General features: G+C 38.8%; 1 protein-coding gene and 1 pseudogene across 6 annotated transcripts in view; both read left to right on the forward strand.

Annotated features, from left to right (window-relative positions):
- Positions 1-19967, forward strand: part of KIZ (kizuna centrosomal protein) — a 104689-nt gene that overhangs the window by 6242 nt on the left and 78480 nt on the right. For 3 of the 6 annotated variants that reach the window (XM_036417460.2, XM_036417459.2, XM_036417458.2), the window contains exons 3-4: positions 1102-1267; positions 7568-7660. In XM_036417460.2, the coding sequence (XP_036273353.1) occupies positions 1102-1267; positions 7568-7660 (259 nt within the window). Of the gene's footprint in view, positions 1-1101; positions 1268-7567; positions 7661-19967 lie in introns of those variants that run through there. The other 3 variants (XM_036417461.2, XM_036417462.1, XM_045574319.1) reach the window with 2 other exon arrangements.
- On the forward strand, positions 9849-12339 carry LOC118707818 (annotated as a pseudogene).

The following is a 19967-nucleotide window of genomic DNA, read 5'->3' on the forward strand; positions in this document are numbered from 1 at the left end:
AGGCCTCTAGTTCTTTAATAATATAGTATGTTGTCGCCATTTCGAGCAAAATTTTAAAATTACCGTATTTTTCGGACCATAAGACGCACCGGACCATAAGACGCACCAGTTTTTCGAGAAGGGAAATGAAGAAAAAAAGATTCTGAAACAAATAGTGTCTTAAAATATTTTATGTGCATTAAAACCCAACATCACAGTCATAAACACATGTAATCAACCCTGTAAAGTAAACAGCAGCATTTAGAACCATTTTAGAGCCGGGCAAGCACATAGAGACCACACAGAGCTGGGCAAGTAAAAAAACTTTTTTTTTAAAGTATATGTGTAGGCTATATTTGGACCATAAGATGCAGGGACTTTTTCCCCCCACTTCTGGGGGGGAAAAAGTGCATCTTATGGTCCGAAAAATACGGTATATCCAATGAGAGCTTTTTATTTTAAATTTCAAACTTTCTTAATGTTTATGGATTGTGGTTTATAGTTTGATTTCCATAGAGCAGGTAGTTTTGAGAATGTAATTTAAAAGAATTCTAATGGGCTTTTCCTCTGAACTTAGCCACATAGACACCACTCTTAGAATCAGATTTATTTCTCAGGAAGAAATTCATATAAATCTTTACTGTGTGAATGTTATAATATGGTCTTATATATATTTCTCAGGAGAGTTATGCCTAGATGTGATAGCTCAGTGATGTTGCATTAATTTTCTCTTTCTAAAAATGCATATGCATTCTGTCCTTTAGGTTTCAATGTTTGGAGGAAATAATATAGCATACACTGTCTCACTAACAGTTTTGTTAAAGAAAATTCTCCTAAACTAATAAATATTAAACTTGGTGCCGACTGTTGCAAGAAATACTTCATTTCAATGAAGCAGTTCATGATTTAGTCCTCAGAAATTGACTAGGAGATGAAATAAATGTTTCCCCAGTTTCACTTGGTGTATTCCATAAGTTTGTCTAAATAGGTGTATGTTATGTTTTCTCCACCAAAAATAGAATGCAATAAACATCTTCAAATTCAATTTCTTAAAAAAGAAAATTCTCTTTAGATAGTCAAATTCTGACTTTGTTATTTAAAAATCTGCTTTTATTTTTCTAGAGTTAAACTGAAGCATGTAAAACTAAAGAAATACCTGAAGGAAATATGTGAATCAGAAAAGAATGCTCATACTCGAAACCAAGAATATTTAAAGCAGTCTCAGTATACCCAAGCTCACATTGAACACTTTACCACCACAAGTACAGAGAAGCTTCAAGAACTAAAGGTGACATCTTATTTTGTACTGTGTTTTTTCTAAAATCCTTTTTTGCTAAAATCAGAAATAATGAGCACTACGTTTCCGAGCAGTGGCAGTCACAATGTTCAGTTCATCTATACTCTAAAAGATTATCAGTTTTCTTTATGAATTATCACATGGCCACATTTTGATTAGAGCACTTGAAGTTGCATTTTCTCAGATTCCTACTTTAGATGAGTAATTAATGGAATATCTATACTCTGTTGTGCTATATGGATTAACTTAAAACAGGCACGGGCATCAGTAGCCACTACCTGGCACACGGTATTTGTTGGACTCATGGTTGAATCTGAGCAGCATTGGAGTTCCCTCTGAATGTCTTTTTTTCTGTGGCCCTCTGTTCTGGTCAGGCAGTGTGTTGAGGGAAGACTGAGGGGACAGAACTGGCCCCGAGGAGTTTTCCTTCATGCTCCCCAGAGCAACTGTTCTTAGCAGCCCTTTCTGATTCTGGTCAGAGTTCTATTCCCTTAAGGTGCTTCGCAACTTTCTGCTCTACAAATTATGCCAAGTGTGAAGGGTGAGGCCTTTTTCCCCACCATTTGGGTTGATCAGGAGTTGTTGCCCAACTTAACCCACTGAATGCTGGTTATAGGAGAAGTGGCTTCAGTACTTCCCTTTCTTTTGTTTCCTTTAGCACTTTTCTCCCCAGCCTTTTATTGTAAAAATTTCAAGTACACACAAAAAATTAAAAGAATTGCCCTAATAAACATTCATGCTGCAGTCTGAATGTGTTCCTCCCAAATTTATTTGTTGAATCCTAATCACCCAAAGTGATGGTATCTGTAGGTTGAGGCCTTTGAGAGGTGCTTTAAGTCATAAGAGTGGAACTCTTATAAGTGGGACTAATGCCTTCTAAAGAGGCTTCAGAGAGCACCCAGCCCCTTCCACCAAGTGAGGACACAATGAGAAGGCGCTGGCTGGGGACCAGGAAGAGGGCTCTCAGCAGAAGGTGGCCATGCTAGTGCCTTGATCTTGGACTTCTCAGCCTCCAGAACTGTGAGCAACATTTCTGTCAGGGGTGTTTTGTTATAGCAGCCCAAATGGACTAAAACAATTTCTATACTCTCTACCTAGATGCAGTACTTTTAAATATTTTTCTCTACTTGCTTTGTGTGTGTGTGTGTGTGTGTGTGTGTGTGTGTGTGTGTAGTTTTGAAAGTATGCTGCAGACAATGATAGTTCTCCCCTAATGGACATTCTCCTATATAATCATTATACCGTTTATTATCACATTAAGAAAATTAATAGTAATTCCATAATATTATTTAATATCCAGTCGATACTTAAATTTCCCCAGTTCCAGTCCAGAAGCCAACCATGGTTCACACATTACATTGGTTATTGTGGGTTTTTTCCATAACACTGGCTTTTGAAGAAGAGCAGGCTTGTAAAATGACTTACATTCTGAATTTAACTGGTTGTTTCTTTGAGATACTATTTATCTAGTATGTGTGTATTACATGCCATTGAGTAGCTCCAACCCCACATTAGGAGTGAGTGATGTCCTCGATGTCCTGTCCTCAAAAGCCCTTCTTAACTCCTACAGACTCATTTCTGTGGTTTCCTTTAAAGAGTTAATCCATCTCATATCTGGTCTTTCTCTTTTCTTGCTGCCTTCTATGTTTTCTAGCATTTATTGTCTTTTCCAAAGAACTTACCTGTTCATAAAGTAAATGAACTTGTATAGCATCTCCCATATTTCCTATAAACTAGAAATTCAGTCTAGACCAGCACTGCCTACGAGAACTTTCTTTTTCTTTTTTCTTTTTTTAAATATATTTTATTGATTTTTCACAGAGTAGAAGAGAGAGGGATAGAAAGTTAGAAACATCGATGAGAGAGAATCATCAATCAGCTGCCTCTTGCACACCCCCTACTGGGGATGTGCCCGCAACCAAGCCACATGCCCTTGCCCGGAATCGAACCCGGGACCTTTCAGTCCCCAGGCCGACGCTCTATCCACTGAGCCAAACCGGTCCCGGCTACGAGAACTTTCTGTAGTGATAGAAATGTTCTCTATATAATGATGCTGTCTAATACAGTAGCTACTAGCCATATCTGGCTATTGAATATTACTTAAAATGTGACACTCTGGACTGAATTTTTAATTTATCAGTCACAGCTGAGGTTATATTATTCTGCATCCCATCAGGAGATAATCATCCATAATATCAGGTGGTTCTACCTGAGTGAGACTGGCATCTCCCATGTTCTCCTGTGGGCAGAGCAGCCTCCCCAGTTTCTGAGGAAACTTGGGCAAGAGGGAAGGATTCTGGGATGTTGGAGAGCCCAGAAAGGTCTCAGGGACCTGCATGGAGCATTGCCAGCATCTGCTTTAGCCTTCCACATTCCAGGGCCACGCATGGGCACTTAGGGAAGGTCCCCGAGCATGGAGGTCATCACTTAGTTATGTCTCTCCTCTGCCTAAAATTGTTGAGTGCCCAGCCTTTTCAAGACAAAGACCAGAGGCTGGTCTCTGCCTGTGTACCAACCCAAAGCTTCAGTCTCCCGACACACATACATATTCTGTGTCTGTCTCTCTCACACAAATCAGACAGAGGCACATCTCTCCATCCCCATCTTTTTTTCCTATTCTTGCCCTTTCCCCCATTCCTGTCTCCCTCTTTTCCCAATGACCACCCACCTTCCATTCCTGTTTTCTCCATATTCCCCATCTCTTTCCCTCTATATTTCTTACCCCAACGTCTTCCCACTGTTTCTCTCCATTTTTATATCCCACACATGTGTGCACACATTCTTTTACACATACTCATTCATTTATACACACCCATAGAATTTTAAAGATGCTGAACAATCTGCATTTCCTTGAAAGTACCACATTATCTCCTATATCCTTCAACTAGAAGGCCTCTCTCCCTCTATCCTGTATTAGGTCTGTGTCATAATAACCTCAGTAAGCACTACCTTCTTGGCATTATAATTTATCATGCATCTGTTCTTTCAGCTCACTGTGAGCTCCATGTCACCATTTTAGTACCCAGAGTGTGGCACATAATAAGCACTCAGTAAGCATTGGGGTTCCCTACTTGATTGAAAATTAATTCTTCTCGGTTTGTTGTGTTCTTTTAAGGGCCTTGGACAACTACGTAAGAACTAATGTGGTATTTTTTTCCACTGGTATTTGGAACTGTATAGTAATTTTCAGTTATAATATTGAATAGATATTTAAAATAAACTTTGAGGAGAACAAATCTTTTGAGCTCTCATTCAATTACTTCTAAGCATTGTGACAGCCCTCTAGGCAGAACATAACCTTCAGCTTCCGGAAGGACAAAGTCTATAGGAAATTCCACTTTTTAGCTGTCAAGGTGTCTTGCCCATTAATATGAATTAGTTGAATAAATAAATGTTACTCCATGTCTTTTGGTTTAGCATCTAAGAGGAAGTCTGGAAAAAAATAGAAGATATTCATGTGAGAATCAAGTCAGACAATTTATGTAACTCTCTATACCCATTCTTCAAGTCTAATATGAGGAGGTCAGGCCTAGCTGACCATAAATATCTATTCAGTTTTGTAACTGTGGATTACTGTACAATTCCAAAACCAATGGGAAAAAATTATGAAAAAAAGGTAATGGTGGTAGCACTTTCATTCAAGTATAATACGATGAGGAAATATTGAAGGAATGTGAGTGAAAATACAGCAGAAGGAAACATAATGGAAAAGGGGTGTGTTGTAAGAATAAAAAGATATCCCAGAGATATGAAAGATCTGCCAGAACCTTCTTCTTCTCTTCCCATGACCGAAGAGCATCGTCAACAGGTTTCATTAATTGAACAGAAGTGCAGAGTAAGGAAGTGAATAGAAAGGTCCTCCTAAATTTAGGTGGGTAGCACCAAGCCCAGTGCTATGAAGCAATACAGTAACAGAACAAGTTACCTGATGGGTTAATTCAATGCTCTTGGGTTTATTAAAACAGATTTCTCCCAGGGGAGTTAGGGGAAGTGGGATTAGCCTTAGGGAAGCTCTAGACCAGCAGATGCTCCCGGGTCATGGGTAGTTTGGCCCCTGAAGCAGCAGATCTGACTGTGAGGAATCATGGCAAGAAGAGAACAGGGACAGGAGTCTGCACCGGAGAGAAAGGATGCAGTTAAGCCCTGATGTATTGTGGAAATAGGAGAAACATATGAGATCTGATCAGAGAAGAAATAGGTAATAAAACATGAAAGATGCATACAAACATGCATGCTCTGCTATTTTATTAGATTTTTTTTAGCTGTGAAAGTCTTGGAAAGATTCACCTGTATAGTGTTTTCCAAACTTAAAAAAAAAAAAAAAAAAAAAAAGCAGCACAACTTTTAAACATAGAACTCTTTGTTTAAATGCAGATAAAAGAGAAAGTAGAACTAAGGGGACTTATTGCCCCTGCAGAGCATGTTTGAAAACCCCTCCTCTCCAGTGTTCATGGGGTAGATTGGATGAATAATAAACAAGTATCATATATATATATAAAAATACAAGGCAAAGAAAGAGAGTAGAGCAGTTTTAGGTGGAAACCCGTGGTTGTAGGTGATGCAGAGTTCCAGTTTGTATCAATTACCAATCTGTCATAGTAACATTTTTTCAAATATGTTGTACAGTATTTGTTTGAATCATTAATTTAGAGAAGTACCTATAGTTCAGTAAATTTTTCAGATTCATTGAGAATGATCTAAGTTGGACTCTTTAAGACACTTTCCTTATTGATCCTTATAAGGCCCTAATGCTGTTTTCACTGTTTGCATAAGCAAAATGAATTGAATAATATTCTTATGTTTCCATGCGAATGTGCTCTATCTTTGGAAGATATGGCTCTAAAATGATCCCATAATGAGGAAGTCAGGTGCAATGCCCATGCATGTTGGTAACTGATCTCAAAGAGCAAAAGAAAACATATGTTGTCACCAGAATAAAGAATTTTTGCTTAACCTATGACTATTTAATAAATCTGTTTACTTTGTAATCCACCCCACATCCCCCCTTTAAAAATTTTTTATTTGAATTTATTTATTTTAATGGAATTTATTGGAGTGACATTGGTTCACAAAACCATATACAAAGCCAAGTGTACTGCTCAATAAAACATCACCTGCACATTGCATTGTACTCCCATTGCTCCAAGCAAAATCTCTTTTCATCCCCATTTCCCCCACCTTTGCCCACCTCCACCTAGTCCCCACCCCTTTTTCCCTCTGGCCATCACTGCATCATTGTTGTGTCTATTAGTTATGTATATATATTTTTTGGCTAATCCCTTCACCTATAGAACAGAAAGATATAAAATGTGTTTTCTTAATTGTTCATTTTGTTTGTTCTGGCCTTTTGAGACTTTTATTTACTTTGGTATCTATTTAGATAATTATTGCCATGTATCATGTTAATAACATTCTGATAGAGAAAACCAAAATTCTTCCTGAACTGTTATTAAAAATGGGGCAGTATATAATACCTTTTAAGATATTTTGAAGAAAACAAGTTAACTTGGGTTATTATTATCTGTTGATTTTTGGTGTGTCAAAACAAAGCCCAGGCCTACTTTATATTCAGAGATGTATTTGTAATTGCAGTGTATCACTGCATAATTTAGAAAATACTCTGATACCTGTGATGGACCACGCTCAGTGACTTTTTTAGACTTTAGTTACTGACATATTGAATCAGAGTACTTTTAAGAAAAAGTCATTTTATGATGGAATCACTTTCATTAATTATAGTGTGATAATAATGCAGACATCTTTATGCAGTCATTAGTGCCAAAGCAAAGTTGATTCCTGTGGTGCTGATCATTGATGTCTACAGTGTATTTTTATTCATAGAAAACAGATTTAGTTTTAAGTTGATAATCTACAAATAATTTACTCTGTTGCTGTTACTAATAGGAAGGACCATGATATGTAAAAATACAGATAAGAAGTTAAGATTGATTTCGTTCAGGACAAAACTTTTCAGAGAAAACACTATCTGATGTTACTTTCATGATAAAGAAAATTGATTTTCATGATAGGTTAGTATATCAAGGTTTTATTCCCTAAATTGATGAAAAACTAAATAAAATTCCATCAAATTTTATTTTATTTAAAAACATAACACTAGAATTCGACTTTTTATGTACTATTTGTGAAATTGTCTTCTAAGGTAAATTGACTTTCTTAGAAATATCAGTTTTACTTTCTAATTCGCTGTTTCTTCTATTCTGGAAAGACTAAAAAATAGGTGCTAGCTGTAATAATATACACACAAAAAAATCAAACTTTGTTTATATTTAGATTGAATATGAGGCTCAATTTAAGAAGATGCAGCTACTTTCAAAAGATAGCCTGGGAATAGAAGGTGAACTGAAAAATGAAGACAGAGAAAAGGTAACAAATTAAAATGTTAAAGTTTCTGTTAACAGAGCATTTTTGGAGTATTCATCTTTCAAGGTATTGTTTTTTAATAAATCATCTTATTACAAAGATATTTTTGAGTAAACTTTAAGTGATTATTTGAAGACATTTGCTTATAGAGTATTGCTTTAATGTCTAATTCAATTAAATTTGCTGCAAGACAAGCACGGTGGGTGTAAGACAGATTCCAAAGAAAACCTCCGTGTTGTTAGGAGGTGAAATTGTGTTTTTCTAGATAATGTTTTATAGCTGCTTTTTTCTTAGTTCCAGAAACAGTCTGAATGAAAAAGTAAACTAAATGTGACATTTGCTTCTTTTTTTGTGTCTATAATTTTGTACATTTTAACCTTTCACAGATAATGTAGAAAGAAAGGATTGCATATCTAAGCAACAGACAAAAAAGACTGGAAAGGAATACTTAAATAAATTCTGCTATGTATCTGCCATAATGCAGGCTTCTAATCCTCCCGCCTATCTCCATATAAATGATTCTGTTCAAGACCATAGATGTTTTCTTCACTAAAAGCAGTAAAGCTCTTTTAGATGAAATGTCTAAAAACATCTTGTAATAACTTGGAGCATGCTGGCAAGAGTAGTCACTTGTGACTGTGTGAAACCCCCTCAGCCAGTTGATATTGTAATAAGCAAAAATGGTAGCATCACTCCATTATTCAGAAAAGCCAACAGCATGCTTGTTCCTTAGGCTGCAGCATTCATTAAGAAAAGCTTACTGGGCTGAAAGCTGGAAACAGATGATAACGGGATATGATTTTCATATTTAATGCTTTCCTTGGAAGAGTATGTGTGCTACAGATTGATAGAAGAATCAACTGCTACTTTACTAAAAGACTTTCAGGTTTGCCCTATAGCTACCGATGGAATCATTCAGCCAAGAAATTAACTTTTTCTTCTTTTACCTGCTTTATATATCTGCTAAGCAGGCTGCTTGGCTGCCAGTAAATGTTATTATGCAGTTAACTGTTTGGTATTTAAGACTCTTATCAGAAAAGAAACAGAGGCCACACTATTTTGTTTTTATAGTAGGAGGAAGGTTTTAGTTTTCCTTTTTATTTCTGTGCATTAGCAGGCATTAATCTGAGTTTATAGGAAGTTTTCGTTTTCCTTCCCAAAGATTAAAAAGTTAAAAAACCTAGAATTTGGCACATCCTTTAAACTATAAGATACAAAACACCAAGCCCCAGTAACCCTGACCTATATAAAAAGGCCTTTAATGATAAATGATTTCTGTGACATTAGATGTATGTCAAATATGGTATGATGTGATGTGATAGACTTATAAACCATTCAGGCAGTGTTTGTGTTTGACATTTTGTCATGAAATAATTGATGTGTTGTTAATCTATAAATTGGCTTGTCCTCCTATGCCATTCCTGATAGACACATTCTTAGTGCAGCAGTCTCAGTGGTACTTAAGTACAACAGGAGACCTTTATTTCTGTATTTTACAACTGATTTCTTACTTTCCACATAGTTATGTAGTCTCCTTTTAAGTCATATTTAAAATTAGGGCAGAGATACATTGCTGACAACTCCTTAAAAACTTAGATATAATAATTAGAAGTTTTCCCTTTATACTGAAAAGTGTCATCTCCTTAAAAGCTTTGACTGTTGACTGTATGTAGGAATCAAGTAGGTAATATTTTGAGAAATTTATATCTTGCCTTTTTCAGTTTCCCATTGATGTCCCATCAGTTAAAAGGTGAATACATTTCAGCAAAATCATGAGTTGGTTAATCCTTATTAAGTCATACTAATTCCAGGAGAGTTCCTTATTATGAGTTATGTTGTTTTTCAATGGAAATCTTCATTCCTCTTCTTTAGGCAGTAGAATGAATTAGTCTCTGCCCAGTCATTGGTCTCCAGAGACTGGCCTGAAGCAGAGTACCATCTTACTGGTTGAAGTCAGTAAATATTGTAGTTTATGAGCAAGTGTTCTGGTTGAGAAGCCACCATAGGCCCTTTGTGAATGCCACAATACTTGCCCTTCAGGTGCTTCCCACGAACTGCTATTCTTTCTAAGACGTGGGATAGTGTGTATATGAGCAGACATGAGATACATGGAGGGAGACCATATTCCTCCTCTGAAATGAATAATCCATGGCTTGATAGAGGTGGTGATGTTTGATCTGCTGGCATGAAGATGGGTAGGATTTCAGGCATTGGGGATGTGATAGTCATTCCAGGGTTAGGAGATGCTATGAGTAAAGGAGTAGGAAAGCCCCGTGTAGTTTTCGTGTCTGGCTTAAGTCTAGCAAGTGTTCTTGTAAGGAAGTGGTGGATAATGAGCTTGGAAAGGTACACCCTGGAATTTAGTTCTAGGCTCAAGAATTAAGATTTACTCCCAGAATCACATGTGTGTGTGAGGGATGGGGACATGGGTGAAGAGAGAACTAATGAGCAGAGCAGTTTCATAGGAAGACGAGGCTGCCAGTGCTGTGCAGGATGAGCTGGAGGAAGAAGCTCATTTCGCTGAGGAGATCGGGGTCAGGTCAGGTAGGAGGAATTCACAAAAAGCCTGAAAGGGGTGGCCATTGAAGTGGGAAACACTAATGAAGGGGGGAGGATCTATTAGTTTAATGATAATCAGAGTTATAAAAAGATATTTTTAAAAAATTAATTGTGCAACTTTCAACCATAAACAGTAATTTGGATGCTCTACTAAGAAAAGTCATGAAGTAGGAGTTGTGTGGTATTTTTTAAGTAGAACTCTACCTCATTTTATAGTATGGCATCCAATGTTTTTATGGATCTAGTGGATACTCTTCAGAATTGTGTGTTCTCTTAAGTGGTCTATGTTTTCAGTATTAGTTTCTTAGCAATTTTGTTGTTGTTGTTGTTGTTAATGGAGAGCAAAAAGACAATGCTCAGGTCCCTATTTGACTCCTCACAAATTTTACTGTAACTTAGTAATCTTTCTACTAAAAGCAGAAGCGAACTTAATATTTCACAGGAAGATTACACTCTGCCAGGGCTGGGGGATCCGGGAATTTCATCACAGGGCTAATGGCTGGGTGGGCGTTCCACTTTCACCGTTGTAAACCTTTCTGCAAGGGTCAGGTGAAGAATGGTTGTGCAGGTTGTTACTTCCACTTCTAATGAGAATAGTAATATTGGGTAATTATCATTGCAGAGTTGTTCTGTGTCAGGTGCTGCATTAAGCTCTCTATATTCATCAACACTTTTGCTAGTAATACTCTCAACAGTACTGGAAGTATTGTAGATACGATTATTATGCTTATTTTATAGGAAGGCACAGAGTAGTTAGTTAATGTGCCCAAGACAGAGTCAAAATTCAAACCTAGATCATATGGCTTCAGTATCCATGCTAATAGCCATCCAGTTACACTGCCTTCTAAGGTTTGTATAGGTCAGATGCTCTTCGAAAGTTGGGAGAAATTCTGGTCAAATAAAAGCAGCCTAGCCACTTCATATGAAATATTTCAGTTATCTATTTAAATGCTACATTTTTACTTAAACTTGGAGAGGGTGAAATGGTCTCTCTTGGGTACTGGAGAAACTGCCACTAATTCCAGATCCAATGTGTCACTGATGCCCACTTGCCATGCTCTCTTGATTCCTTTTTATCTAAGTCCAGTATGGCAACTCTCAGGACCAGATGACTGTGAATCCTCCTAAGGAAGAACAAAGCCCCCTGAATGAGATTACAGTCATTGAGGTTGGTGCTGTTGGCATGATCTGTGTCATTAGTATCTTAATGAAGGTCTTGGCAGGTGAACTTGCTCTTTTGATATCTTGGGAGACAAATTGAAAAGACAGATGATGGATCTTCAACATGTCAGCCTTTTTCTTAGAACACCAAAAATTGTCTCTGGCAAAGACTATAGTGGGACTGCAAACTCCAATCTAGTTATTATTACAGCTGGGTATGTCGCCAAGGGGGACAGAGCTGCTTTATTTTGGTCCAAAATAGTATGAACATCTTTAAATTCATCATTCCTAATGTTGTCAAATACACCCCCAACCTCAACTTGCATATTGTTTGCAATCCAGTAGATATCTTAACCTATGTGGCTTGGAAGATAAACAGTTTTCCCAAAGTCGTGTTATTGAAAGTGGTTACTATCTTGATTCAACTCAGTTTCGTGCTTCATGGAGGGGAAGACTGGGAGTTCACCCATTAAGCTGTCATGGGTGGGTCCTTGGGGAGCATGGAGATGCTAGTGTGCCTTTAGGGTGGTTAATGTTGCTGGTGTCTCCCTGAAGAATTTGCACCCTAATTTAGGCACTGACGTAGACAAGGAACCATGGAAAGAAGCTCACAATCAGGTGGTTGACAATGCTTATGAGGTGGTCAAACTGAAAGGCTACATACACATCCTGGGCCATTGGGCTATCTGTGGCAGCTTCGGCAGAAAGTATAATGAAGAACCTTAGGTGGGTGTATCCAATTTCCACCATGATTAAGAGTCTCTGTGGAATAAAAGAAGACAACTTCCTCAGTGTTCCTTGTCCCTTGGACAGAATGGAATTCCAGATGTGAAGGGACTCTGACCTTTGAGGAAAAGGCTCATATGAAGAAGAGTACAGATACACTTTGGGGGACCCAAAGGGAGCTGCAGTTTTAAAGTCTTCTAATGCACCACTTCACTGTCTAGGCAACAGCAGGAATGTAGTTGGAGATTGTGGGTGTTGTCCTTTTTTCCTCATCTGTGACTAAAGCAGCAGTAAGACAGCCTAGGAAAAAACATCAATTTCCTAGAGGTAGATAGTAATGGTTCATCAAACCCTGCACCTGTATCCTAGATGGTACTTACCTTGTGTAGTCCTGAACTGGTTAGTGAGAAATAGTTCCACCTCCTCAAAGGCACTACTGCCAGTATTGCACATGCTTCAGTTGCCCTTCAAACTAGATGTGTGTCCGCTATGTGTTATATAATTGGTGGATCCTTTACCCAACATGCCTGGTCCAACTTTTTTTTTTTTTTTTAATATTTTTAATTGATTTTTTTACAGAAGGAAGGATTAGAGACAGAGAGTTAGAAACATCGATGAGAGAGAAATATCGATCAGCTGCCTCCTGCACACCCCCCACTGGAGATGTGCCCACAACCATTGTACATGCCCTTGACCAGAATTGAACCTGGAACCTTTCAGTCCGCAGGCTGATGCTCTATCCACTGAGCCAAACCGGTTTTGGCTGGTCCAACTTCTTTCTCCAATTAATCACATCCTAGGATCCAATGTTTAAACACAATAGTGCATGTCTTATAGATAACTGTTCTAACAGATATTATTTTGTGTACTATATATATATCAGAATAGTGTACATTGCTGCATAATAGAAAAATAAGTCTACATATAAATTCTGTTGCCAACTATCCAAATGTCATACCAAGTAAAACACCATATAAGCATTGACCAGTTTAAAAAAAAATTTTTAATAAAGGTCTCCTTGGTGCTAAAAAATATTCCAGCTAAATCAGGTGAGCCATGGAAAGAGTGCCTGTCTCTACACTGCTCACGTGTGTGATAAAAGGATCAGCCGTTAGAATTGGCTGTGGTGGGTAAAAAAAAACCTGAAAGCTCAACTGATGAACTTCAAGGGAGAAGACAGATGTGCACCCAGCGTGCAGTGGCTTCACGCGGCTCCACTTCCGGCTGCTGCCTTTAGACCAGGAGGCACTGTGCTTGCAGGAGGACACTGTGGCCTGCACTGAGATGTGGAGGGCCCCAGGTATTTGGGCCTGGCCCTGTTGTACCTTCTATAGGAAAGGACAGTGGGGGAGGGGCAAGATTGTAAGATCATTACTTAAAGTTATCTATATAAGCCCCAATTTCTCACCCTTACTAACCCACAGTGCTTCCTTCACCAATAGTCTTCTTGAATCATTGCTCAGTTATAAACACTGCAAGCCCCAGTGTGGGGCTCTGAGAGGCCGCCCAGGTTTCTAATACCAAGCTGCTGTGCCTTCATGGGATGGTGCCTGCTCAGCTTTGCTGTCCTCAAAGTCGTGATTTCATTTGGCCTAGAGTGATGGCAAGTTGTAAAGTAGTCTTTCTGTGTTCAGGTGGGACCTCTTTAACAGCCTTTTTATTTACATGTGTTCCTGTTCAGAAAACAATGAGAAATTGGACAGTTTTTCAAGTCCTGGCGCTAAAATGAGATCTGCCACCCCTTTTTCAGGAGAGGGTAGAAAACCTTCTTTCCAGGTTCACTAGACTAGGAGCTCACACAGGGCAAGGCCTAGGCCCCTCCCCCTACTTCACCTGGTGAGTGATGGGGGCCTGCCCACCTGCAAAGAGGAAGGGAGAGCTATTCTTTAAGCCTGTGTGCATTCCATTTCAGATGAAGTTCCAACTCTTCAACCCCTGCTTCCTTTTGGGGGTGCCTTCCACATGGGTAGTAGGGAGTGTGTCTCAGACTTACAGCTAACACTTACATTGGTCTTACTATTTTTTAAAAAAATATATTTTATTGATTTTTTTACAGAGAGGAAGGGAGAGTGATAGAGAGCTAGAAACGTCAATGAGAGAGAATCATCAACCAGCTGCCTCTTGCACACCCCCTACTGGGGATGTGCCCGCAACCAACTTACATGCCCCTGACCGGAATCGAACCTGGGACCCTTCAGTCCGCCGACTGATGCTCTACCGCTGAGCCAAACCGGTTTCCGCTGGTCTTACCATGTTTTATGCACTGTTCTAAGGACTTTTCTGTCTGTACTAACAAAAGGATAATATGCTAATTAGACCTGATAGACTGGATGTCATTCCAAAAGTCCTTCCTGACAAAGCCAGGGGCGTGGCCAGCCTGCAAACCACCCGTGGCCCCTCGCCCAGGCTGCCCCCGGCCCCCAGTGGGGACCCCCATCCTGATTGAAGGTGTGGCTGGCCTGCAAACAACCCGTGGTCTCTCACTCAGGCCGGCCCCACCCCCCAGCAGGAATCCCCACTCCTGATCCAGGGCAGGCCAGCCAGCCCCCACCTGTGCACCAGGCCTCTGTCCTATATAATAAAAGGGTAATATGCAAATTGATCCTAAAGGCAGAATGACCGCTGGACCAGTCACTATGAGGCTCACTGACCACCTCTTGGTCCCTTTGCCCAGCCGTCAGGCACCAATCACCCGATGGCAAATGGGGGATTAGGGGTGGATGGCAATGGCAGCGGGGGGTGGAGCCAGCTGTGGGCAGCAGGGGAAGATGGCCCTGATTGCAGGCCAGACCTAAGGACCCGCACACGAATTTTGTGTCCCTGGCCTCTAGTGTAAGTATATATAAATATACATACAAGCATACAGGTATATACACAATCATTGCAACAACTTTACAAAGTAAGGACCGTCTTTATGCCCATTTTACAGATTAGGAAATGGAGGCCTAACAAAGTAATTTGCTCCCAGATTACACAACTAGTTAGTGGCAGAGTTAGTATTCAGATCCCAAAAGACTGCTCCAGAGCCTTAATTAATAAATATATCAACTCATTTTTTGGTTACTAAAAGAAAGGTTTCACTTAGAAAAATGTTGGGAGGGTGTCTTTCTTTAAGGGATTTAGCATTCTCTCATAGTCAAGAATGAATATAATATTTTTAAACTTACCTTTTGTGGAGCAATTTGTTTATAAAACTGTCATTGCTTTCCTCTTCTCAGTAGTGGAATTATGGAACAAGTGTGTTTTGTGTCAAAACACAAGTGAACGAATTGCACATCGTATAGTGGAATGATAGGAAGGTTAGAGAAAGTGAATGAGAAGGGGGAAAGGAAACAAGTCATTTCAGCAATAGGAAGACAATTTTTGTGGGAAACACTGTTTCTTTTCTCCCTCTGTTTATAAAAGGCAGTGGTCGGCAAACTGCCATGGTTTGCCACTCTGTTGACTAATGAGTTTGCTGACCACTGGTATAAAGGATTGCAACTGCCACAGAACAAGTTTTGATTTCTTGTTCTTTGGGAGACTTTCTAAACTTATATTCTACGAAATACTGTATTATTAGAAAAAGACAGTCTTTTTCACACAGTGTGCAAATAATGTATGTGTGCCTAGAACTACAAAAAAGTTCTGCCAGGACTGCTGGCTCACAACTGCTTGCCTGCCTGCCTTTCTGATTGCCCCTAACTGCTTCTGCCTGCCAACCTGATCATCCCCTAACCACTCCCCTGCCAGCCTGATTGATGTCCAACTGCTCCCCTGCCAGCCTGTTTGCCCCTAACTGCCTTCCCCTGCTGGCCTGGTCACTCCTATCTGCCCTCCCGTGCAAGACTGGTCCCCCCCCAACTGCCCTCCCCTGCTGGCCATCTTGTGGCAGCCATCTTGTGTGTTGGAGTTATGGTCAATTTGCATATTACTCTTTTTTTAAAAAAATATATTTTATTGATTTTTCACAGAGAGGAAGAGAGAGGAATAGAGAGTTAGAAACATCGATGACAGAGAATCATCGATCAGCTGCCTCCTGCACACCCCCCACTGGGGATGTGCCACAACCAAGGTACATGCCCTTGCCCGGAATCAAACCCGGGACCTTTCAGTTCACAGGCCGACGCTCTATCCACTGAGCTAAACCGGTCCCGGCGCATATTACTCTTTTATTAGATACTATCTTTTTATTTATTTCAGAGAGGGAGAGAGAGAGAAAAACATAAATGATGAGAGAGAATCATTGATTGGCTGCCTCTTGCACACCCTCCACTAGGGATTGAGCCCATAACCCTCCCTACATGTGCCCTGACTGAGAATCAAACCATAACCTCCTGGTTCATAGGTTGACACTCAACCACTGAGTTAATTCTTTAAACATCTGGTGGAATGCAGCAGTGAAGCCTTCTGGTACTAGATCTTCTCTGTGAGAAGTTTTTGTTATTATTATTACTAATTCAATTACTTAACATGTTTAGGTCAGTTCTTATTTTCTATTTCTTCTTGAAACACTATTGGCAGTGTGTGTCTATGTGAGAATTTGTTGAATTTATATAGCTTATCTAATTTGTTGGCATATAATTATTCAGAGTATTCCCTTATAATTTTTTATGCCTGCAAGATTGCTAACAAAGTACAACTTTTATTTATGATTTTAGTAATTTAAATCTGTTCTCTTTTTTTCTTGGTTAGTCTATACCTAGAGGTATGTCAATCTGTTAATCTTTTTAAATAATCAACTTTTGATTTTGTTGATTGTCTCTGTTGCTTTTTTGTTTTCTAATTCATTTATTTCTGCCCTAATCTTAAGGCTTGTACTTAGGTTTTAATATTTATTTAATTAAAATTTTATTTTTGCCCTAATCTTAATGCTTCTGCTCGGGTTTTCATTTACATTCATTTCAAACTATTTTCTAACATCCTTTGCCATTTTCTTGTTTACCCATTAGTTATTTAGGGATTTGTTTTAAAATTTCCACATATTTGTGAATTTGCCAAATTTCCTTTTTTTATTGATTCCTAATTTTATTCATTTGTCACCAGAGAAATACTTTCAATCCCTTTAAATTTATTGAGACTTGATTTATGGCCTAACATATCCTGTAAAATGTTCCATGTACACTTAGAAGAATATGCAGTCTAAGTATTCTATTGGTAGGTAGAGTCTTCTGTATGTCTGTTAAGTCTAGTTGGTTTATAGTTTTTCAAGTTTTTATTTTTCTATTGGTCTTCTGTCTAATTGCTTTATTCATTATTGAATGTGGAGCTTTGAAGTACCTAACTATTATTGTTGAATTGTTGATTTCTCCTTTAAATTCTCTGTTTTTGCTTCATCTATTCTAAGACTTGGTTGTTAGGTATAAAATATGTTTCTAATTGCAATGTCTTTTCCACAAATTATACCTTTTTCATTATAAAATATCCATTGTCTCTAATAACAATTGTGTGTCTCAAAGTCTATTTTGTCTGTTATTAGCATAGCTACTCCAGCTTTCTTTTAGTTACTGTTGCATATTAACACTATTTTTTTCACGTTCACATCTTTTCCCTTCCCTGTGTTTTCATCCTGTTTACATCTTTGAATCTAAAATAATGTTGTTAACCAATGGACACAAAACTCTGGGGAGGGAGAGTATGTATGGGGGGGGGAGCAATGTTAAAATATGTACACAGATAATAAATTAATTTAAAAAAGAGACTTGACTAGAGAAGCATAAAAATAAAATAAAATAAAATAAAATAGTGTTGTTAGCAAATAATTAGATTATGATTTTTTTATTTTTTAAATTTTTAATCTTTATTGTTCAGATTATTACAGATGTTCCTCTCCCCCACTCTCCCAATAGCTCCCCTCCACCCGGTTCTCACTCCACCCCAGGCCCTTGCCCTCCCCCCGCCTCCACTGTCCTTGTCCATAGGTATAAGATCTTTGTCCAATCTCTCTCTCTGGAGAATTGTCAGTCTTCTCCCTTTCCATGCCCCTGATTCTATTATATTCATCAGTTTATTCTGTTCATCAGATTTTTTATTCATTGATTTTTAAATTCACTTGTTGATAGATATGTATTTGTTGTCACTTTATTGTTCATAATTTTTTATCTTTACCTTTTTCTTCTTCCTCCTCTTCTTAAAGAATACCCTTCAGTATTTCATATAATACTGGTTTGGTGGTGATGAACTCCTTTAGCTTTTTCTTATTTGTGAAGCTCTTTATCTGACTTTTAACTCCAAATGATAGCTTTGCTGGGTAGAGTACTCTTGATTATAGGTTCTTGCTATTCATCACTTTGAATATTTCTTGCCACTCCCTTCTGGCCTGGATAGTTTCTGTTGAGAAATCAGCTGACAGTCATATGGGCACTTCCTTGTAGGTAACTATTTTTCTCTTGCTGCTTTTAATATTCTCTCTTTGTCTTTTGCCCTTGGCATTTTAATTGTGATGTGTCGTGGTGTGGTACTATTTGGATATCTCTTGTTTGGGGTTCTGTGCATTTCCTGAACTTGTAAGTCTATTTCTTTCACCAGGTAGAGGAAGTTTTCTGTCATTATTTCTTCAAATAGATTTTCAATATTTTGCTCTCTCTCTCTTCTTCTGGCACCCCATAATTCTGATGTTGGTATGCTTGAAGTTGTCCCAGAGGCTTCTTACACTATCTTCATATTTTTGGATTCTTCTTTTCTTTCTGCCTGTCTGGTTGGGTGTTTTTTGCTTCCTTGTATTTCAAATCTTTGACTTGATTCTTGGGATCCTCTAGTCTACTGTTGAATCTCTGTATATTATTCTTTATTTCAGTCAGTGTATACTTAATTTCTGACTGGTCCTTTTCTTTTCTTTTCTTTCTTTTTATTTATTTTTTTATTTTTTTCCATTCTCAATAAGATCTCTGAAGGTCTCACTAAGTTCCTTGGAGGTTTCTAGAAGATTCTTGAATAACCTTATAACTCTGGTTTTGAACTCTATATCCCGTTTTTTGCTTTCTTCAATTTCTTCCATTTGTGACATATTTCTTTGTTTCTGCATTTTGGTTGCTTCCCTGTATTTGTTTCTATGTATTGGGTAGCTGCTAAGTATCCTTGAGTTGATAGAGTGGCCTTGTGTGGTAGGTGTCTAATAGGGCCCAATGGCTCAGCCTCCCCAAATCACTCAAGGTGGACATTCTTGGTGCACTTCTTTGTGGGCAATGTGTACAATCTTGTTGTAGTTAAGCCTTAATTGCTATTGGTGTCACTGGAAGGAATTGACCTCCAGGTCAGTTGGCTGTGTGGACCAGCTGTGTCTACAATGGAGGAGCTGCTGTGCAGGAGACACCCTTATGGGGCAGGACTTGCTTCATTGGGGCTTGGTGCTCACAGGGTCCGCTCCTTGAGTGTGTCACTTATGGATGTGAAGAGTTGTAATCTGGTATGGTCTCACACTGACTACTGGTACACTGGCTCTTGGATCTCTCAGGAGTTAAAAAGTCGGCCACTATCTAGTATCACTGAGCAGGAGCTACAGAAAGCTCTGCAGATTCCTCTTCTTTGTATAGGGTTTGGATGTGCCCAGATGAGGCCCAGCTGTGAAAGCAGGCTGCTGCTAGCCTTGGGTCTCTTTCTCTCTCTTTTTTTTTTTTTTTTACAGCTTTGGGCTTCCTGACCTAGCTGCTACCTGTTTGACAGGTTTTAAGCTGAGAAAGGACAGGTCATTCATATGCAAAAGCTGCTGCATAGGTGGTGTTGTAAATTGGGTGGGGCAGGGTCTCAGGGAACAGCAGTGGCTGCCAGTCAACCCTACACCAGAGAAATCCCAGTTTAGGAATAATGACCACTGCAAGCACCTCCATCTAAAAGAAAGCTGCCCTCTCGTTCCTACCCCAATGGCAGACAGTCCAGTTTCTCCCTG

This window comes from Pipistrellus kuhlii, unplaced genomic scaffold (genome assembly GCF_014108245.1).
Source record: "Pipistrellus kuhlii isolate mPipKuh1 unplaced genomic scaffold, mPipKuh1.p scaffold_m20_p_6, whole genome shotgun sequence".
In the NCBI taxonomy this organism is placed as follows: domain Eukaryota; kingdom Metazoa; phylum Chordata; class Mammalia; order Chiroptera; family Vespertilionidae; genus Pipistrellus; species Pipistrellus kuhlii.